We start from the raw sequence: 23,236 nt of genomic DNA, 5'->3' as shown, positions 1-23,236 counted from the left end.
GGCCCTGGTATGAGTTTAGGCAGAGCTAGGGGGCCCTGGTATGAGTTTAGGCAGAGCTGGGGGACCCTGGTATGAGTTTAGGCAGAGCTGGGGGACCCTGGTATGAGTTTAGGCAGAGCTAGGGGACCCTGGTATGAGTTTAGGCAGAGCTAGGGGACCCTGGTATGAGTTTAGGCAGAGCCAGGGGGCCCTGGTATGAGTTTAGGCAGAGCCAGGGGGCCCTGGTATGAGTTTAGGCAGAGCTGGGGGACCCTGGTATGAGTTTAGGCAGAGCCAGGGGGCCCTGGTATGAGTTTAGGCAGAGCTAGGGGACCCTGGTATGAGTTTAGGCAGAGCCAGGGGGCCCTGGTATGAGTTTAGGCAGAGCTAGGGGGCCCTGGTATGAGTTTAGGCAGAGCTAGGGGACCCTGGTATGAGTTTAGGCAGAGCCAGGGGGCCCTGGTATGAGTTTAGGCAGAGCTAGGGGACCCTGGTATGAGTTTAGGCAGAGCTAGGGGGCCCTGGTATGAGTTTAGGCAGAGCTAGGGGGCCCTGGTATGAGTTTAGGCAGAGCCAGGGGGCCCTGGTATGAGTTTAGGCAGAGCTGGGGGACCCTGGTATGAGTTTAGGCAGAGCTGGGGGACCCTGGTATGAGTTTAGGCGGAGCATCTTCAGTTGCAAGTGAACTATGGCGAGACTATAGATTTCAACACAGAGGCCAACTAATTCTAACTTTGTATTGTTAATTGTTGTAAATTAAGTTATTCGCTTAATTCGCATTATTAGCTGTTAGTGTCATGACTATGGAAGTGGACACGTTGGTGTGTGTTCTCAACAGAAGTTGGTGTGTTAAGAAATGGAGGAGGATGCTATGGAAACACAATGTCATCACAGTGCCTTTATTTGCATGACACTAGCCTACATTGCCTAGAAACATGCCTTTATTTATATTAGTGCTGTCAAACGATTAAAATATTTAATCGCATTAATGTCATAGTTAACTCGCAATTAATCGCACATTTTTATCTATTCTAAATGTCCCTTGATTTCTTTTTGTCCCATATTTTTTTCTAATTTTAATGCTCTCATCAACATGGAAAAGTGGATTGGATTGCTTAGTGCAAAAGTTTTTTTTATTGAAAACAACATTGCAATCGCCTGGCTTTGACGAGGGGGCGGAGAATTCGCAGCAGCTGTGTGCTTGGCCATCAAGTGGTATTTCGGACGTGCTGCGATGATAGCTCAGTTCACAACGACAAAACACACAGATCACTTTGGTCTTGTCAATGGAACCATTTGGCAACTTTTAAAAGTAAACTTTCCATTCAGAATCTTATTGGCATCCATTTCGGTGTCTCGCACTCGTCCTCCACTCAAAACGTAACGTTAGCCTACTACTCTTTAGCCGGCTCGCAAGCCCAAACAAGTGTGTGCGGCGTGCCTATTGTTTTGTTTCCGGTCTAGCTAGATCCAGTGTGGTGTTTTTCTAACGTCAGTAGTTGCTGCAACAGCATGTGAAAAAAACTACAAAGTTTGCTAGGCCAAAAAGAACGTTAATCTTGCGGAAAAAAAAGTATGCCGTTAATAATGCGTTTAACTGACTGCACTAATTTATATACATGCCTATATTATTTCCTTAAATCCATATTATGGATTATTATTATTCATGCTAAATTCAGGGTTCATCAAAATGCTTTATGGTAATTTGCTCAAGTTCAAACAAATCAAGCAGAAACACAAGTGTAGATTATATTGTCCTAAGTAGCCTAACAGACATAAAATAAGGGAACACATTGGTAAAACGTGCGCATGATTGAACACAAATTTGGGAACAAATTAGTAAAAAGCGGGCACGGTTTAATAAATCGTGGACACAAAATACAATACATTGTTTATCTATGTTAGCTCCGGGGCTCCGTACCTGACTGAGCCGAAACAGTAAGTGCTTTGCTGTAGGCTAATTGCACTGTTGTTTATTTGGTTGACATGACTTCGCAAGTGATTGATGCCTTTCATGGTTCCAGTTGCTCATCCTCTCAAGTGGAGAGAAAACGGACGTGGTAAAGTCGCAACTTCATGACATTTCATACAATTCTGAAACAGCGGCTGTAATGATGAATAAAGCGCAATTACTGCTATTTGTAGTTCAACAATGTAGACGGCAGTTGTTATCGGTTAATACATTTTTAACCGGTTAAATTCTTAACGGCAATTAATTGATTTATGGTTAATCATGAACATCCCTAACGCACACACACACTTCCTGTCTCTCCCAGTCCCATGATCTAACTGGCATGTGCTGAGTGATGCCAGTCATGAGACGGGGAACAGGGAAGTAGACTGTGGTTGAGGAGGAGTGAGTCATACATACACGTGCACACACAGACACACACACACTGAAAACCGTACAGACAGCATGTGAGTGTGTGACGGTGTATGAAAAAGCTAATGAGAGTGTGTCTGACCATCGGTAATCCTTTTGATGACCGCTTCAGTCATAACCTGACTTGGGATTGCGAACTAACTTGGGTACCCAGGCAAAATACAGAATGCTGACGCATAATACCGCAATGTTATTGTATGTACTCTACTCTACCCTACTCTATCTACCTGACCTGACCATCATTTCCTGGTTCCCAGGTTTCTCCCTGCCCTCCTGACGGCCATCCTTACCAATCACCTGGCCTGGGTTCCCACGGTGATGCCCAATGGGCAACCACCAATCAAGATCTTTTTAGAGAAGCACTCGTCCCAGAGTGTGGACATGCTGGCCAAGACACACCCCTACAACCCTCTCTGGGCACAGCTAGGTTAGAACATGCACACACGCACACACAGGTTAGACACTGGCCCTTAGCTTGTAATCAGCGGGATAGACCAACTTCATTAAGTTGGAACATTACTCCCTCTAGTGGTGGATCAGGGCAACTCACTGCAATGATTCAAGGAATCTACTATAACCTGTTTATTATAATACCAACCCTGATTTTTTATCATATTAATGAAATAATGTTTCCTGTGTTTCCCCTGTGTTCTCCTGTATTCCTTGGTACCGTTGCTTTCCGCTGTTCTTCAGGCGACCTTTATGGGGCCATCGGTTCTCCAGTGCGTCTGTCCAGGACGGTGGTTTTGGGCCGGCGGCAGGACCTGGTCCAGAGACTCCTCTATGTCCTCACTTACTTCATCCGCTGCTCTGAGCTGCTGGAGACCCACCTGCTAGACAGCCACGAGGATGAGGCTATTGTCATCCCTGGCTCACTCATCACCACCTCTCTGCGACGTGGAGAGGTGGAGGAGTCCGAGTACGTCCTGATCACCGTCCACAAGCCCAGTGGGGACTACCTCAGCCAGGGAGCCCAGGGACAGGAGACGGTGGTAGCTGGAGCTCAGGCTGGGCCTGGGGCTGAACCTGGGCCTGGAATTGGAGCTGAGCCCGAACCAGAGGTCCGTGAAGGAGACAGAGACTGTAGCTACCCCTCCTCAGACAACAGCCTGCAGAACAGCACATACACGGACATGGAGGAGCTGAGTACAGTCACCCCCCCCCCCAAGAAATACGAGGAAGAGGAGGACGGCAGCCAGAGCTCTAGGATCAGTGTTCTCCATTCCGTCTCACGGACAGTGGAGGCTGGGGAGACGGAGGCCGTGTCTAGTCTAGGTCAAGGCCCCCGGAGAGAGTCCTCCAGCCCCTCTGGTGTGGAGGCAAAGCAGGAGATGGTGGTGCACGTGGGCTCTGCCTCCCCCAGGGAGCACGCATGCGTGCTGGGTGCTGAGCCTAAGGCGAGTCTGGAAATCAGTCAACAACAGATGGAGGCTGGAGTGGTTGAGGTCACTGAGACTGGGCCCACCAAGGTGTTTAGACCCTCAGGCATACCTATGGAGAAGAAGCCCCCCGACAAGAACCTGCCCCTGCCGGTACCGGTACCGGGCTCCTTCCACGGCCCGGCGGTCTTTTTGTCAGAGGGGGAAGAGGAGGAGCCAGCCACTAAGGTGACCTTTCTGATTGGTGACTCAATGTCACCTGACTCTGACACGGAGAGTCGTGGGAGGAAGATGGAGGAGGAAATGAGGAAGCTTAAAAAACACAGACAACAACAACAGCAACTCCTCAAACAAGAACAGCAGAGGGGGAGCAGTGGAGGGCACAGAGGGGGAGGAGCCGGTAGGGAGGTGGAGTCAAAGACTATCCAATTAGCAGTGGACCAAACCAAGACCAAGGAGGCAGGGGGGAAGGACAGCACTCTGCTGCGGGTGACCAGTAAGATGCCCCAGTGGGTACCTCACACCAGTGAGGAGTGCATGGATCTGTTCGACGAGTACTTCAGCGACGACAACCCCGTGGAAACCAGGACCATTGACGACCTTGCCAAGCAATGCCGAGAGGTGGGAGGCACGGACAAAATCCAGAAGGAGCTGCTGGACCCCTCGGGGGTGACAGGGAAAGGAGTCAGAGGCCAGGGAAACAATGAGGGTCCAGACAGGTGCCGTTGTGGTTCCATGGACCCTTGGGGACCTAGTAGCTGTGGACACTGCACAGCGGAAAAGGACCGGGAAATCATCATATCCGTCACGGGGCCCCAGGAGGACCGTGGCGAGCCCAGGAAGACTGCGCCGTCCGGCGAGTGGGAGATCCCCAGGAACGAGAGCTCGGACAGCGCTCTGGGCGACAGTGAGAGTGAGGACACCAGTCAGGAAACACACAGGAACAACGACAGCTACTACACTGGGGAAACGGACCAGGACGACTGGCAGGAGGAGGTGGTGGTCCCCTTCCCTGGGTGAGGAGCTGGAACACACACGCAATACCATACATATACTGTGTGTGTCTGTGTATATATGTATGTATATGTACACACACACACTCACTTATTAAAGTGTTCATTTGATGATTTACAGGCGCAAATTAGCTGTGACCACATACAGTAGGCCGTAAGCACATTTTTATGGACCAACCAACAGAGCAAGCTAGTTGCAGCAACAAAAAAGTTGTGTGTTCTAAACGGGCATGTTGAACCCCAACAGATCAATGCAGGATGCTTGTGTTTCAAACATCAAATAAGAAAAGAAAAAAGTGTCATGGCTAGTTGAGGAGTGGAAGAACTCTCGTCGAGAAAGTCTCCTGTCACAATGTACAGTGAGGGGAAACATTTTTTGATCCCCTGCTGATTTTGTACGTTTGTCCACTGACAAAGAAATGATCAGTCTATAATTTTAATGGTAGGTGTATTTGAACAGTGAGAGACAGAATAACAACAACAAAATCCAGAAAAATGCATGTCAAAATTGTTATAAATTGATTTGCATTATAATGTGTGAAAAAGGTATTTGACCCCCTCTCAATCAGAAAGATTTCTGGCTCCCAGGTGTCTTTTATACAGGTAACAAACTGAGATTAGGAATCTCAGTTTGTTACCTGTATAAAAGACACTTGTCCACAGAAGCAATCAATGATCTTAAGGCAGCTGGGACAATGGTCACCAAGAAAACAATTGATAACACACTACACCGTGAAGGACTGAAATCCTGCAGCACCCGCAAGGTCCCCCTGCTCAAGAAAGCACAAGTACAGGCCCATCTGAAGTTTGCCAATGAACATCTGAATGATTCAGAGGAGAACTGGGGCAAAGTGTGGTCAGATGAGACCAAAATCGAGCTATTTAGCATCAACTCAACTCGCCGTGTTTAGAAGAGGAGGAATGTTGCCTATGACCCCAAGAACACCATCCCCACCGTCAAACACGGAGGTGGAAACATTATGTTTTGGGGGTGTTTTTCTGCTAAGGGGACAGGACAACTTCACCACATCAAAGGGACAATGGACGGGGACATGTACTGTCAAATCTTGGGTGAGAACCTCCTTCCCTCAGCCAGGGCATTGAAAATAGGTTGTGGATGGGTATTCCAGCATGGCAATGACCCACAACACAAGGCCAAGCAGTGTTTCCCACACATAGACTAATTCGTGGCGGTGCGCCACAGAATCAACACCGGCCGCCACATATTGTGTTTCGTCAAAAAAAAAAAAAAAACACTATTTAGGTAAAAACATGCAGCGTATTCGTTCAGCTGCATTTCCTTTCCCTGCTCTCCCTCCGTCTCTCCGTCTTTCTCACATAAGCACAATCACAACGTCAGCACATGTTAGCAACGATGCATACCTACGCCGTTCTAGTAAGACCGATATCATCGAGCCTTCAGCATTAGTGCCGTAGCTAAGGTCAAGGAAAGTTGAGGCTACTTTTCGCTAGGTACCTACGGACATAATCGAAGGTTCCCCTTCGTTCTTTTGGTGAGAAGTCTCAGGAGCTAGCTACTTACCCGGCGTCATGGAGCCGACCAGTTAAATAGTTATTTAGCACTAGCGTCGCTACCTGCATATGCAGAAATTATTTGTTTGTTGTTGTTGATTTTGTGAATTATTTCGACCCCCCCCCGCCACAAATAGCTTTCTAATCTGTGGGAAACACTGCCAAGGCAACAAATGAGTGGCTCAAGAAGAAGCACATTAAGGTCCTGGAGTGGTCTAGCCAGTCTCCAGACCTTAATCTCATAGAAAATTCCAGTTTCCAAAATTCCAGTTGCCAAACGTCAGCCTCGAAACCTTAAGGACTTTGGAAGATCTGCAAAGAGAAGTGGGACAAAATCCCCCCTGAGATGTGGCCAACTACAAGAAAGTCTGACCTCTGTGATGGCCAACAAGGGTTTTGCCACCAAGTACTAAGTCATGTGTTGCAGAGGGGTTTTATTGTTGTTATTCTGTCTCTCACTGTTCAAATAAACCTACCATAAAAATTATAGACTGATCATTTCTTTGTCAGAGGGCAAACGTACAATATCAGCAGGGGATCAAATACTTTTTTCCCTCACTGTGTGTGTGTGTGTGTAATAGAATATTCAAATAAACTAATTGAACTGCAAGTTTTGTGATCAATTTAACCACTATTTGCCGGTGTATCATCCATCTGAACATGCTACTGTAGCACTGACAGCAGCAGCCACCTCAACTGCATGAGGCCAAGTTACCAAGCCATCAATCTTAAATCCTTTTTCAAAAAAACATACTTTAGATTTAAAGAACCAAAGGACAAAAAAAGACACTGTGATTGATTCAGCCCACCATTGATTCCCAATGTATTAGTCTTATCAGCCAATCCTACCACACACAAATACTTATACACATTCATACACACAAAACCACAGACACAAAACTACACTACAAAACACACACACAAGCTTAGTGTAAAAACAACTTACTTACTTGGTCCTGCTTGTTGTAACAGGGCGAAGCTGGTGGAGAACTTCTCCAAACCCAGCATTGCCAACTTCGGCCGGTCGCTGTTTGGAGGGTACTGTCCCACTTACGTGCCTGACTTTGTCCTGCACGGTCTCCCTAGCGACGACAAGCTGAAGCAGGGCCTCATGGCTGACCTTGACCATGCTGTGCAGGTAGGGGTTACAGGGGTTACGCTAAGGTAATGGAGTCATAATAATATTGTTGTAGGTAATCATATATATTAAATGTTTTATATAGACAAATACAGAATGTGAAGACACACACACACAACACACTATCTCTTTGTCACACTTGCGCATGCACATTCGCTCACCCTCTCTCACACTCACACTCTCCTTCTCCCTGGGTCTTGTCCCCTCAGCACCCAGTGCTGGACGAGCCCATAGCGGAAGCTGTGTGCATCATAGCGGATACGGACAAGTGGACGGTTCAGGTGGCCAGCAGCCAGAGGAGGCCCACGGACACCAATAAGCTGGGGAAGGAGGTGCTGGTGTCTAGCCTGGTGTCCAGCCTGCTGCAGTCCACTAACCAGCTCTACAAACTCAACCTCTCACCCAACTTTGTAAGTGACATTGTCACACTGTGTTCTACTACAGTGTATCTGCTACAGCGCTCGTATTACTGTTGCATCTACAGTACCAGTCAAAAGTTTGGACACATTTTCCCATTCAATGGTACTGTATGTATTTTAGAGTCAGCGGGAATTTATTACTGCTATCGCTAGCACTACTAGGTCTGCTGTTCTCACTCTTTCGCTTTGTCTCGATCTCCATTTCTTTCTCTCTACCCCCCCCCCCCCCCCCCCGCCTAGTGTGTGATGCACCTTGAAGATCGTCTGCAGGAGATCTACTTCAAGAGCAGGATGCTGGCAGAGTATCTGAAGGGTCAGACTAGGGTCCATGTCAAGGAGCTGGGAATGGTGCTGGGGTGAGCAGTTAGTAGTAGTGTGTAGTATGCTGTAGATGCTGTCAAATAATATACTAGACACTACACAGCACACACTAGACAATACACTTACACACTAAGTGTAAGTGTATTGTTGTATACAGTTGTATACAGTTCAGACCGTCAGTTTAACCGTCATAATTTATAGATCATTAATAGTTAATTGACGAGTACCCTGGTTCTGGGCAAATGTTGCTGTAAGCCCTATCTAACCGTTCTCCATCCTGAGCCTGGTTCTGTTTGCTCTGGTTCCAGGATCGAGTCCAGTGACCTGCCCTTGCTGGCAGCAGTAGCCAGCACTCACTCTCCCTACGTGGCTCAAATCCTGCTCTAGACCACCAGGGCACCATGGCTGTCGCAGGTGGAGGCAGACTGCTCCCTGATGGGCCGACAGATAATGGAGGGGGAGGGGGGGGGGGGCAGTGCTCCTGGAGGGCAGCCGACTTCAGTAGTCAACTGTGACACAACATGGCCGACTGTGCACTACTGTGACCCCAGTGTGTTCTCCCCTCCTCCCCATGCCAGAGCTGTCAGACCTGTAGGATACTGCACTTAGCAGTATTCACTCTTGGCACAAGAGGGCATCATGTCCACAATCTGTGATGTAAGACACAGGAAGCTGAACTGGTGATGTGACTCCCAAGCTGCTTGAGATAATGGCATTCTCCTGCTTTTGAATGTTTCTTTGTATTTTTTTGCATTTAGATTTTTTTCATGGTTATAGGACAAGAAAGCCAAAGACTTTTCTGTTAAGTTTAAATGAATAATCAAGACATTGAAACTAATACGGTTTAAATTGACTACTTTTCTGTACAATCATTAGCTAGTTTATAGGAAGGAACGCTGACCTGTCATCACACGGAATCGATAGGCCTTTAATACTTCCCACTTGTAGTCAGTGTCATCCGGAGATACTATCAAGCTCACCATTATGCCAATTATATGTCTGTGTTCGATTTCCTGTTTGTTTACAAGTATACCTGCCCTGAAAATCTCAACCACCCTTATTGTGTTGGGAGGTGGACTATATTGTGAGTACAGCCCTAGAGACTGTCTGTATTCATCATATACAGACAGTCTATTTATTGACCTTGATCTCTTTAAATTTTAATTATTAACTTTGATTCTTTTATTTTGCATTATTATATGCTCTGTAGCACTTTGAGATTGCTTAAAAGTATAATAATATAAAGTGCAATACAAATAACATTTATTATTATTTTTATTATCATATCTGAGTTGTTAAAGATAAACTGAATTTTTATAACGTTTCCAATGCTAGAAGTTGGTTGTGAACACACTCTATCACAGGTACAGGCCTACCTCAGATCCTCTCCAGGCAACTGATACTCAACAACTGTGCTTTTTATAGCTGCCCTGATGAAAACGCCTAAGGGAAATATTTTATAGCTGCCCGTTTGGAATGTTGGAGGGAAATGTTTTTACGCTCTCTTTGAAATGTGAGGAATGTTCTAGTAAACTCTGTTAACGCAATGCTGTGATTTCAATTGATAAAGGGATAGAATTTGACTTTCGAACATGGGATTGGGACGGTCGAGATACACAAGATCATCGAAACGGTTGGAAATTGAGTAGGATCGTTAGTATTTTCAATTTTTTTCTCTACAGTTTTATTGCTTTGCCTCCAACATTCAATGTTTACGGCTGTACCGCATGCTTTGAAAGGATAGTTTGTGGGAATATGTTGGTGAAAATGTACCAGCTTACTGTTTATTACAGAGATGTGGAAAACGAATGGCTATGTCACTGTCAATCATGATGTTGTATTTGATTGAAAGCAACACTATCTGAAGACGGCACCTGTGCAATGGAGTCTTAATGGCATGGAACAAAACAGGGGCTTTAGGCAAAGAGAATATATTTTGCTGGTTAAAATGAGTATGATGACATGCTTCACTGTGTGTGTAAGATGCTAGGCTACTGCAGGTTATGTGCTACCCATCACATTCTTTTATTTATTTTTAACCCTGATTATTTCTTTCTAGGGTATGACTTTATATCTACTTTTTCTTCCTTTATACCTGTTACAAATAAATTATTTAGTAAGGCGTGTAACAGTTTTATGTAAAATTGTACATACTGTTTATTTTCAGTTTTTATTTGTACACCTACATGTTCTTTCAATATGACTTTGTTTCCTTTTTGAATTATACTTTCCCAATTTTATGGGAATGTTGTGCAATAAACTGTGTCATTGGTGAGCTGAGCTTGTCTGGTGGGGAGGGTGGGGAAACGCTGAAACCTGTCTTACTGAATGTCTACACAACAACCCTCAACATGCCTCAAGGACAGGACAGGTGTTTCATCTTAACCTCTGAACTGCCAAGGCAGAGATTTGGGCAATGGTGAAAACACTCCCTTAGAGGACTGTCAGAATGAGGATTAGCAGGAGAAAGATACAAAGCCAGTTTAAAAGAGCGAGATGGGAAGTGTCACACAATTTTAAGATGCATTGTAGAAGTAGAAGTTGTCAAAGGTGGTAGGATATGAAAGGAATCTAGATCTAGATGAGAATCTCATGTGGTGACTGGTAGAGTCTGTGTCCCTTAAACCGGAGCAACGTTTTGCGGTGTAATGAGTATTTGCACATGAGTATTATCCTAACCTCCCCCAATCATTCTTTTGGCAGATATGTCCGATAAGCATTTAAACACACTGTGGTTAAACCTGTACCGGCGGTGAGGGACCGTGACCCAAAACGAAATGTTTTAGTCATGCAATAAAAGCTATTTTGTTGGAAGCTATACAAATACAAAAAACTGAATCTTTTCAATTGTAGACTTTTTGAATGAAGACCGTCATAAATGGGCATTACATGTTACATGTTAAAGAATGTCAAGGACAATTTGTAACGTTGACAAAACAGTTTAAACCTGGAAATTGGGAGGAATTTAAATAGTCGTTTACTGTTACCACGCCGCACAAGGAAAAACCGGCGTGACTGGTCAGCTCTGCACCATGACGTGCGGTATTACCCAGTACAGCAAAATCAAGTGTCCCTAACGTTAAGCTGTTGCTGCAAGAGAACATATCAGAAAAGTTGATAGCTTCTCGTGGAAGTTAGCATACTTTGTTCAGTTTACTGCCAAAATTAGTTAATCGTTCGCTGCAAAATAAAGACTATCTAACGACCGTTTTACAGATCTCTGACTTTACTTACCGGTGGGAGAAGTGACGTTATTGAAGCTGTCACTTTCACAGAAATTCCGTATTCGGATGCTGCGGCGCTGACAATTTGGGACAGATGAAGTCAACTTTCATCCTGAATGGATTTTTAATCATATTAAATGGATAACCTGATGCGAAATATGTACTACTTTCATTATTTTAACTTGATAGGTGCGTGCGGTTGACGTGTGGTTACTAATTTTTACTTAAATCGGATACATTAGAAAAGTTAATTCTTTTTTTCTCTCCAAGACGCCGTCATTTTTTTCTTGAATTTAGCGCTCAGTGCTCGGACGAGGAAAAGAGCAAAAGGACTGGGAGTTTAGTGTGATCTGCCGGGGAATTTAAGAGGGGGCTTTTATTTTTATGGATTTTACTCGGGTGTGAAGTTATGATCATGACTGGATCCATGGAGAACTCCTTCAAACAAGCTTTGAAGAAACCGCCAGCACTAAGGACAACGGAGGTAACTTGGACGCAACGAAGTTTCCAGCTAGTTTGCCTGTTCTAAACAGTGATAGGGAAAACTCTTACGCTAAGCTAGCTAGCCAGTAGTAGCCTACGCGCCCGCCCGCCCTCTGTCCTAACATGCGAGTTGGAATTCTGATTTACAGGAAGCAAAGCAAGAGTAATGAATGAACGGGGAACTATTGTTTCATGGTAATTAGATAGCTACGCTACCTTAAACTTCAGAATGCAATGTCAGAAATATTTATGCCTGGCTGTCACAAAACCATTTTACTATACAGTAACGTTTGTAAAGCTACGGGTGTCTCGTGCTAGTATATGGAACGATCGTTCAAACTGTCCTCACAGTAAAAACAACCGTGTCCAAGTAAGTGATGTACGAGGTACTGTACTGTACGGTGGAACCCTATGCAGTGCTAAATGTCACCTAACCTAGGCCTTTGTCGGCTCCGATCAACTTTTTTTTTCTCTGTAACCAGTGCTTCATTAGGACATTTCCTTGTCTCCTCTCTCTCTCTCTCTCTCTCTCTCTCTCTCTCTCTCTCTCTCTCTCTCTCTCTCTCTCTCTCTCTCTCTCTCTCTCTCTCTCTCTTTACACACACACACAAACTACCCACTTTCACCCATCAATGTCACTTTTTGTCCGTATAGTTCTTGAGAAATCTACCCCTATCCTATCTGTGACAAACTGTCATCTGGAGTATGGTCAGCTGAGCTGAATGTTACTGTTAACCTTAGCAGAGACTAAACCATCTCACTTCACTGCCCAGCGGTTTCTGTGACAAACAGTCATCTGGAGTAAGGTCAGCTGAGCTGAATGTTACTGTTAACCTCAGCAGAAACTAAACCAACTCACTTCACTGCCCAGCCCCCCCCTCCCCCATTGGACTGCGTTCTGTTAGAACCCCCATTGCTAGTCATCACCGAAATAGTGCAACAGTGTGTATTCACCTGTTAAAAGGTTCTGAGATGTCAGCACTTTTCAACATACAATCGAATGTCACCGCCTCACTTACAGCTCACGTCTACAGCTTCTATTGAGCATATTTGATCCAGCTGGTTGTTGTCGTCATAGAAAACAGCAGAAAGGCCCCATTACACTCGAGAGTGAGGTTTTTTACTGAACCACAACAAACTGTTTCAACTTTGTGTAGCTGCCTGGTTGCTGGTATGGCAAACAAACATGGCAGCTATGAATAGGGAAATGGCTTTTTATGGTTCTATAATGAAGTTACGTAATAAGAAAATGACATTTATTACATCACTTTAGGGACTTTAAGTTCAGTAATCTACACAATGTTCCAGAAAATACAAGCCAGCCTTCTAGATCGAGCCAACCTTCTAGAATATATTGAAAGAGGCAACTCCTGCCCTTTAACATGGCAAACCTCTGACCTCAATAAGGTCATGCAGCAGGTTTCCCAAGGCAGTGTGGTCACATCTCTGATGAACCAGTGGAAGAGCTGGTTTGTTTACATAAACGCACATACACACACACACACACACACACAACATGGGGGACTGCCAACGGAAACTAGCCTTTTGGCTATAATCGGGTGCATTTACATTTTAATGTTCATAAGTGTACACTGTCCCTCTTGATCAAATACATTGAATTGAACATAGTTGTTATCATAAAGGGTCTTAGGGATCCTGGGACCTAAGTATAATGACTAGAGAAACCCCAGCCCCTGCCCCCCGATAGCTTGATTCTCTTTTATGTGTATAATATAGCCAAGCAAGCCTGCACACTTGGTACAGTCCAATATCAGCGGAATGTCCCTTTAGCTGTACTGTAGAATTTGAGCTGGGGAACAGGCAGAAAGTATGTGAAGCGGACACCTGTGGTTGAAGGCGTTGTGCTGTCGTGTACAGACTGGTAGAGCTGAGAGATGTAGGTTATATCACAAGTGGTTATGTGGAGATGGGAAGAAAGAAAACAAGGTGTGTGTGTGAGAGAGAGAGAGCGTGTGAGCAAGTGTCTGCTGTTGTGTGGTTTATTAAAATCTAAGTGACAGACCAGTGTGATTGGTTGATTGGTTTCTAAGACAGTGTTGTAGTGTTGACAATTCCCAGGTGCTAGAACAGGATCAAAACACACTTCCTCCTCTCACAGCCACATGAGAATTGTGTGTGTGTCTGTGTGTGGGGGGTTCCATCTCACCATGCTAAGGGAAGTTCTTCCTTGCACAGCTTACACTAAAGAGATTCATCTGGGGGGTAAATAGACAGAGAGTAAAAACAACCTAGGCCTGACTTACGTTGCAGGGCTGAATGCAGAGAGTAGCTGAAAGCTGTCCTTGTCACTAATACAATCCTCAAGGTTTCACATCAAGCAAAACTAGTTTTGTATATGGGAAGAGGAGGAGTTGGAGGGAGAGAGGGGGGTGGTTGGGAGAAGGAGGGAATGGGGATGAAGGGTTGTTAGGGTGGAGGGGGAGGGGTGGGAGGGCATGACATTTAAACCAGATAAGGAGTGAAGTGGTAAGATGTGCAGGGTTGAACCCATAGTCCCAACCCCAGCCTCAACAGGTTTTGTTTGTGCGTGTGCGAGTGTGTACATGTGTGTGTGAGTACCTGAGTGTAGCATTCCTACCCTGACAGATGATGTGAGCATTTAGACCCCCAAACTGGATCTGGGCCAATCAGAGTTTGCATCTGATTGTTGGAGTGTGTGAGCCTCCTAGTTTGAACCATGTTTAGTAAAGAATGCAGACCAGCCAGAAAGTCTGTGTGTGCTTGTCTGTGCTATTCTCTGATACAGTAGAGCTAGACTACCAGTCCGATACATGGTTTAATTACCTTGCAAATTTGGCATGAGGTGTGTGTGTGTGCGCGCAACTTTTGTGCCACCTACTCTCCTGCTCCCTCTCTTATTTTCTGGCCCTCTCTCTCTCCTTCTGTACTCTCTTCCTGCCCTTCCTACATTTCTTTCCTTTTCAGAGTCCCCTGCTTTGAGATGACAGCGCTGGTGGCTGTTGTGTACATAAGCACATGTTGCCTCCCATCCTATAAAACTACATCAGTGGAAGGAATTATGATTTGTTGGAGTAGGCATGGGCTGGTATCAGATTTTGACGGTATGATAACCTTGAGAAAAAATACCACGTTTTCTCGGTATTGCGATTAGGATACAGCTCTAAAATATTTTTGGTGAACACTATATATTTTATTTTTAACTTAAGCAACATACTAAAAACATTAACAGCAGTAAACATGTCAAGTTAAATAGTTATTATTTTATTTTTTTACTAAAAATAACAGTACATAATAATAGTTTTCATTTAACTTATACACACACATACGTGAAACCAGCTAAATGTAAGCCCCAATTTTTGTACTAGTTAAATCACAGAAATGTAGTATCAGCTCTCAAGTTTTATCCAAAATTTGGCGTGAGATTACCATACCATGTTTCTTATTGTCTGGTTTTTAACTCTGTATAACTCGACAACTATCAAATCCGCAGAAATCTGCACTTCTCAGCGTAAGAAATGTTTGAAATGTGTCTCTCAGCAAATGCGTGAGTTTTGAGGGACCTGTAGTAGGCTATCTGCTCTTCCCCTTTTTTATGGTTCGGGTGTTAACTAATGTGGAGTTTGCTGATGCTAGCTAGTTAATTAGCCGTGTTATCTGCCTCGGTCGGTAGCATGCCAATAGTACTATTCAAAGTGTATTACACCAGTGCTAAACACGCTAATGTTAGAGCTAACTCTCTTAACTTGTTGCAAATGTTAATTTCAAGACACCGTTATCCAGTGTGCGAATTACGGGGGGGTTTGGGGGGGTCTGACCCCCCCCGATTAAGGCTCGGACCCCCCCAAAAGAGGTAAAAACCACAGGTCGGGGGGTCGATACATTTATATATCGTTCTTACCTGTAATCGTAAATATCACAATATAGTTACCATATTCATTCAATAACAGGTTGGCGATACACAGAAATGTTAACTTTATGGCAGGGAGTACCGCTATTACACTGACTGCCAGGGTCGGACTGAGACCGAAAAACAGTCCGGGACATTGAAACACAGACCGGCCCGCCCCCCCCCTCCACTTTCTCCCTCACTTTCTTTTTCCATACTTGTCTCTGTTTCTGCATTTGATGTTGCAAAAGAACAATAATCAGTAAACTATATTCAATAATGACAATCAATTCAACAAACTAATTTCCATATAATAAGCCTGTTAACAGACTGACTCTATTGTGTACAGTTGCAGTGCTGCACCTGTCAAAGTCTCTCCACTGGCCCCTGTCACCACAGCAGCCTGCATCTCTTTCCCTGTGTCACCTGTGCCTGCTTTAATACACAGAACAGAAAATCAAGACAATTGCATTTGAGCCACATAGCACATTTATTATTTAAAGCCAAAAAACATGTTGTGCATATTAAGATGAGTGCCCTTTTCTCTTGGCCATTTATTTTACTTCATTTACAATGTATAGCCTATATATTGGCTAACAGTAATACCAAATGTATAATGTTTTTAGAAAAATTAAAACAATATGGTTTGGAATGATATTTGAATTTTCTAAATGTCGAAAATACAGCTGCTTACAGTTGCTTGCACCTGGCGCCTCTGGTACAGCCGCATCTTCGGGCTGCAAACTCTCTCCTCCTCCGTCTTTTGACGGCCTTAACATTTATTCTATACTTCTACATTGTGCAGCATTTGCTTACAGTGCCCGTTGTGTTTTTTTAATCACTAGCCTTTTTCTCCTCTTCTTTCCCTTTCCATTTCTTTGCTAAAGAAACAACGATGTTAGCTAAAATAGCTCCAACGAATTGGCTGTACCCGGAAAACTATTGATTTTTGACCAATCGTGATCTGTAAAATGGACGGTCACAGACAAGTGCACCGTTCAAGTTTACACGGGGGAAATGCCCACCCCCACCCTTTGGATTTTGGATCGCTCCAGTTAAACAGTTGCTTGGTATTAAGGCCGTCCTTAAAGTGAGCGTAAACTATTATGATTTTTTTTTTCTTGAATAGTGCCGTGGCCGTAGCGGCCGTTTGATGGACCGGCCGTTCGGGAAATCTCCCGAGTCTCCCGATGGCCAGTCCGACCCTGCTGACTGCCATAGTCAAAATGCACTCAATAAACACAGCGCGAGTGACCAGGCAGTGTGCAATACAGAAGCTTGTTTACATTTACATTTAGTCATTTTAGCAGACGTTCTTATCCAGAGCGACTTACAGTAAGTACAGGGACATTCGGCATTTTGCACGGCCGGGAATCGAACTGGCAACCTTCAGATTACTAGCCCGCTTCCCTAACCACTCAGCCACCTGACTCCCTCCTTGTTGAATCACCTCAGTGTAGCGGTGCGTTCTGCATCGTAATAAAGTGAAAGAAAGGCAAGTTTGCTATCTAATACCCCAACAATCTGTCACGAATGTATTTGTAATGGAAATTAGCTGTAGAATATTCACAAGAATGTTAATGATAGAAACATGGTTAACCACCAACTTAAAAGATAGCTATCGCTATCTCTATATCAAGCAAGATAGCTTCATTTGTCTGTCTCATTGCTTGTCAGAATCTGGAGAGATTTCCAACAACCTTATTTTGTGATGAACAGTCAGATATGTTACTTTGCAAATTTTGTAAAGATCAAGATTATTTCAGAAAGAAATGACTACAAACAATAGTGTTTGTAGTTTTAGTAGTGCGTTGTCGTGCCGTTTACTTGGAATCCTCAGAATCCTTGTCTATTTCTAGTCCCTTCTTGATGTCGCCACGTGCATTTTTGTGTTTGTCTGTGTGTGTTTGTGTCTTTTTCCCTGGGTGTGTGTGCATGCGTGATGTAAAGCAGCAAAGTGATACAATCAGGGCAATTTAAAGTTCAACACTAATTGCTTATGCAGTGAGTGAAAAACAGCCAGTGTTGGCTGCATCCAGTGTTGAGCAGGATCAGTCTGATTCTGATTCTTGCTCTGATCTTCTCTCTGGAGACCTGAACCCTTGTGTTCTCTTCGGGTCGTTCTGACCCATCAGTCATTGTGACCCACCGTCGTATTGTGACAACTTTACCGCATACAAAAACAAAGTGAAGCATTTTCTTTTAACCGTTGTGCTGTCTCAGACCCCCCACATTGCAAAATTGAGAAAATTATTTTTATTTGTTTTTGTATTGGGTAAAATTGGGTAAACACAACAATGGTTCGTTATGAACCTTTGGGCAGCACAAGGGTTAAGGAGAGCCTGTCCACTCTCTATTAAGTCCAACTGTACCGAATTTGGTTGCAGTTCCACCAGAGTTCCACTGGGGGTGATCGCGAGTGCATGCTGAATGGGAGTCTGTGAAGCTTAACGGCTAAATTTGTCTCTTTTAACATTTAACATTTAGTCATTTAGCAGACGCTCTTATCCAGAGCGACTTACAGTTAGTACAGGGACATTCCCCCCGAGGCAAGTAGGGTGAAGTGCCTTGCCCAAGGACACAACGTCATTTCGCCTGGACAGGAATCAAACCGGCAACCTTCCGATTTAATATCTCGATTCCCTAACCCCTCAGCCACCCGACTCCAAAAAGACTCACTTACACTGACCGGTACAGTGTGCTACTTATACAGCAGTTTACAGCAGGCGCAGCCAGTATTGGGCCAGGGCGGCACTGGCCCGCCCACATTACTCACTGGCCCGCCCAGGCAAGTTTGATCAAAATGTATTTTTAGTTTATTTTTATTATTCAAATGTATTTAAGAAAATATATTAATATAAACCTGATTTAAAGTTGACTGGTGTGTGTGTTTAATTTGTTTTCCGAATAAAATGGAACTGTTGAAGTAAATTGTAGAACGTAATTGGATAACAGCGTCTGCTAAATGATTAAATGACTTAAGCTTAATTTATACTTATGTCGCCGACACTTTTGAAAGTGTCGCTCAGGCTGCTGCATTTATACTTTGGCGAACAGTTGCCTGTGCTCAACGTTCGCGTGACACTCGACGTACTGACGTAGTGGGACGACATCAACTGAATTATTTTACCATTACATTGTTAACGCTTTGTAGGTGATCGATCGGAGAAAATGGCTGTAGCGAAGCCATTTTGAGATGGAGGTAGTGAGTACATTAGAGGAGGAGGGTTGAGGCGACAAAAAAATTAATAGAAACTGCGTTATTATTTAAGTCTTTTTTTTCTCTGTAAAACTAGGCCCACTCACTTTTTCACTGGCCCGCCCAAAATACAATTTCTGCCTACGCCCCTGGTTTATAGTAGTACCCGCTATACAAAGAAGCAACGCTTGACGGACTAACAACGGTACCTAAGGTGGGCGTGGCTTCATCTTTATGTTCTGTCACTTTAATGCAGATCGGTTAATATTAGCCGTCAATCACTCAGTTTGCGAGGCACTCGAGCGAGACACACAAGTGTAAATGACGTTACCCACACAACAGACCTTCCCCCCACACACACATCAAATTTTCAGGTCGCACATGTGCAAGTGGCAGTGCCGTTCCTAGCACATTCGGTGCCCTAGGCAGTGGCGAAAATCTGCTTTCAACTTTGGGGGGGACAATTATATGACATTTTCTCAAGAGCAATTTCTGAGGGTGACACCAAAATGACTGCTGTAACACAGCCTACATTGTAATATGTTAAATGTATATTGAGGAACCATAATTAATACTCCTGGATAATTTATAGTTAGTAACTGAAGGGTTGTCTCAACTTGTTCAAATGTAGTTATAGTAGTGTTTCTTATCAGTCAATTATGAATGCAGGTGTACAGTATTTACAACCAGTAATACCAAGAAAGGCCAGTATGTACTGTACACTGTATGGGTGCAGTTTATGTAATTACAATGGGCATGGTGCAGTCTCATCTAAAATAATCTGAATTGAACCATCATAAAGTCGGGGGAAATCGCGAAACCATTTCTCTTGAAATGTCAACACTTTGTTGGAAAGAGTCTGCGGTTCTAGAAATTGTGGGTGTGGCTGATATGGTTCTGTGCCACCACTGAGGTGACTAGACAGTGCTGTGCCACTGTCTCCTATACTGGTGCTGCTGGCAAAAAGGTTGACAACCGGTCCTGCCATGGCTGTGACACTGTCATCGGAAGTCTCTCCCTGGCTCTTTCCCTTTCACCACCCTCACTGACTCACAGTGTCTCCTAGAAAAGAAATAAGGTGTTTGCCATCCTCCTAACTACCAGTACCCAATACTACACAATTAATCACAACAACAATACCATTGCCTCAAACTAATCTTGGTTCAGTCACCAGTTTAAGTAAAGAGTTGGGGTATCCATGGCATTGTCCAATTATGTCCCTATTTGACAAGTCTAAAGAAGAGAACCCATCATGTTGCCAAACAAGAGACTCAACAAACTTACCTGAGACCCCCTGTCTCTGCCAGTCTGTTCTTGCCTATCTGCAGCTCTATTGTCTGTTTGTCATCTGGTGCCTTCTCTGCCTAATGACATCATTATGAAACATTCAATTAGCACATTTCACATCATTTTTATGAACATTTTATCAACTAGTCTTTGAGATTAGGCCACGAGGGTTCTTTCTTTGCGTTTTGGTGTCCTGAAATGCTCTGATGTCCGTCTTTCTTTTTTCTGCAATTGTTCTACCATGCTGGCCGCACACACAATGTGCAGGTTATTTACAGTAGGAGATGGGCTTCTATCATTTATTACCATTCTTCTAGAATAGGCTTCGATCTACCAGGTAGCTAGACAGTCGTTAGGAAAGGTGAAACGGATTGCATTGACAAGGATTGACAGCTGTATGAGTTCACCCTTTACACAACGCAAACTGCAACCTTTTGTCATTTTAATATAATTCATGTTTTGGTTTTATATTGGCTGGCTTCCCAGAATAGCTGAATTTGCAGAGCTAGCGAGCCCCAATTCCGTTTGTGTGGTATTTGCCATCATCTTTGCTATCGCCAGTTTACTCCAGATCGGAACACAGGTACTTCTGAGTCCCTAGAGATGATTTAGCTTTTGCAACGAGACCATTTAAGATAATTATGACAATGGTAGAATATAGTATAGTTCTGTTCAGTATCGCTAACCATGGCAAATGGATTTCGAAGAACTACAATATCCGTGCTGATCTTGGATTAAATTGACGATAGCAAAGTTTCCATCTTTTGACGACGCCAAATGGAATAGGTGCTAATGTTTGCTCCATCGGTTTGTTTGCTAGCTATGCAAATGCAGCTAGCTTAATGTGTGTGAACCCTGCCAACATAGTGAAATCGCTATGGTGCGATTAACTGTTAATTTCACGTTAGCTACGTGCATTTCAGATGGTAGACACTCAAGTCACCTTGTCAGATAAGGAACACAACTACTGCATTGCTAGCTTCTCTCAGTCACTGACTCTAATTCAAACAGCTCGTGATGTTACCTAGCTAGCTAGCTAACATAGTGACCAATGCAGGGAAAATGGTGACAGTTATGAATGTTTTATTGTATTGAGTGGTAGAAATAAATTGTCTAACTAATCCTTTCTTACAACTACTTACTGGACATCAGTCACCAACGACACAAACAGATACTGTCCGATTTTCACACACACACCTGCATCACTGCTGAGGGCTGGGGCTGTGGATCAAACCATTGTGGGACCAAGGGCGGGGTTCGCAATCTTTTTAAACTTTTTAAACTAAAAAGCGCCATTGTGTCCATAATCAGCAAAGCGCTTTCATTGCATATTATCAATGTTATTGAAATTACATAGTTATGTTTACAGTGATTTATTGGGGGGGGACAAATCATATTTTTCCCAGGATTGGGGGGGTCGTGTCCCCCCCCAGGATTTCCGCCCATGGCCGTAGGCAAGGTTTGCCCCTGGCGCCCCCCACCCCCACAAAGTCAACGGCACGACAAATTGTGTGCCAGCAGAGGGCGCCAACCACAACACGGACATATGACGTGCCGTGGTTGGCGCCCTCTGCTGGTAGTGCGTTTGAAACTCAAGGACAGCTGGAGGGTTAATTTAATTGGATGCACTTGGGAAATTACCCCCCCTTCATGCCTATGTCGCCTATAGCAAGGACCAGCACTGGCAACTAGCATGGTCATGCATGGTCTAAAAAAATTGGGCCGTAGTCTCGAGCCTTGGCCGGTCAGCCAGCCAGCAGTCAGTCACAGGTTGTCGTGACCACCAGCCAGTAAACCATTTTATGACTGTATGTACACTGGGTTAACTCCCAGCTTCATTCACACCCGTACAGTTCAGCATAGCAGTGTGTGCGCGTGCATATTTGTGTCTATGTGTGTGTTCGGTAGGGAGCTATAAAGACACTGCTGTCTACATCTGAAAGACAGAAGTGAATGGCTGTGGTGTGTCTGTGTGAGGGAGTGAGCGAGAGAGACAGGCCTTTAGAAGTGTTATTTAATGCTGTTGACACAGAGGTTTGATAGAACACACACACACCGTTTTGAGTGTAGATAGACTGAGGTACCGGAATGTTGGTATTGCAGTCAATAGCAGTGTTGTAGTAGTCTTCACAATGCTCTCTCTGTAAGAACTCCCGTTCTGTACTGCGTGTGTGTTAGCGTTTAAGCTACTGGGTCATGCGAGCAGTCTAGCCAGACGGTGGCAGTAACATGGTACTTGTCACGTTGCTCACACACACACACCAGGGTTTCCCGCAGCACTTTCACACTCACGCAGGCTCTCTCACACACATACTGTCTCACTCAGACTCTCACACACTCACAGAGCAAGCTGGGGGGTCAGGCCTGGCTGTGCCACTCCTGGAGGTGGAAGGTCAGGGGTCAGCAGTATTGACGGGTGGGAGCAAGGCCCCCCTCTTGGATTAGTGCTGCAAAATAAAAAACGGTCCTTGAAACTCACAAAGACAGAGGCACATTCAAACATACACACACACAGATACAATCAAACATGCACACATACACACAAACCCAGATACACATTCAAACACACAAACACAGAGACATGCACATGTAAACATCATGCATTCCTGGTGCACATAGTAAAACAGCCCAATTTGATTGTGCGTTAAGTTTGTGTAACTGGGCGGGCCAGTAAGTGGGGACCTCAAGCAGGCGGACACGCTAGGACTTCCTGTCTGCTCTGCAGGGCTTTTCCTGCAGTGAAAAGGCTAAGGCGGCCCGTCTAAGGCTTTTCTCATACCGCCTAAGCCTTCTAGCAGAAACAGCAACAACAACAATATTCCCATATTGCTGTAATTTGGGCATCCCTAACTGAAGCTGAGTTGAATCACATAGTTTTTTTGGTATGTTGTAATGCTAACGTTACCCACCTAAGCCGATCCTGTTTGCTTCGACAACAGAAGTGGAAACAACTAACGTAATCATTTCAAATGTTATCTAGTCAATCTGTTGAAAACAGTGTTGTGTACAC

General features: G+C 44.3%; 2 protein-coding genes across 7 annotated transcripts in view; both read left to right on the top strand.

Moving 5' to 3' along the window:
• fnip1 (folliculin interacting protein 1) overlaps positions 1-10,440 on the top strand; it is a 48,929-nt gene extending 38,489 nt beyond the window's left edge. For all 4 annotated transcript variants that reach the window (XM_062453170.1, XM_062453169.1, XM_062453166.1 and 1 more), the window contains 6 exons: positions 2,620-2,789; positions 3,056-4,757; positions 7,260-7,425; positions 7,635-7,835; positions 8,085-8,200; positions 8,474-10,440. In XM_062453170.1, coding sequence (XP_062309154.1) covers positions 2,620-2,789; positions 3,056-4,757; positions 7,260-7,425; positions 7,635-7,835; positions 8,085-8,200; positions 8,474-8,552 — 2,434 coding nt within the window. In that variant the 3' untranslated portion in view covers positions 8,553-10,440. The remainder of the gene's footprint in view (positions 1-2,619; positions 2,790-3,055; positions 4,758-7,259; positions 7,426-7,634; positions 7,836-8,084; positions 8,201-8,473) is intronic.
• Positions 10,441-11,163: 723 nt separating this feature from the next.
• The window catches only part of rapgef6 (Rap guanine nucleotide exchange factor (GEF) 6), a 114,566-nt gene continuing 102,493 nt past the window's right edge, over positions 11,164-23,236 (top strand). For all 3 annotated transcript variants that reach the window (XM_062453164.1, XM_062453165.1, XM_062453163.1), the window contains exon 1: positions 11,164-11,873. In XM_062453164.1, coding sequence (XP_062309148.1) covers positions 11,799-11,873 — 75 coding nt within the window. In that variant the 5' untranslated portion in view covers positions 11,164-11,798. The remainder of the gene's footprint in view (positions 11,874-23,236) is intronic.

Source organism: Osmerus eperlanus, chromosome 27 (assembly GCF_963692335.1).
Source record: "Osmerus eperlanus chromosome 27, fOsmEpe2.1, whole genome shotgun sequence".
Lineage (NCBI taxonomy): Eukaryota > Metazoa > Chordata > Actinopteri > Osmeriformes > Osmeridae > Osmerus > Osmerus eperlanus.
Note: the sequence above shows the minus strand (reverse complement) of the source record. Positions and strands in the feature narration are given on the sequence as shown.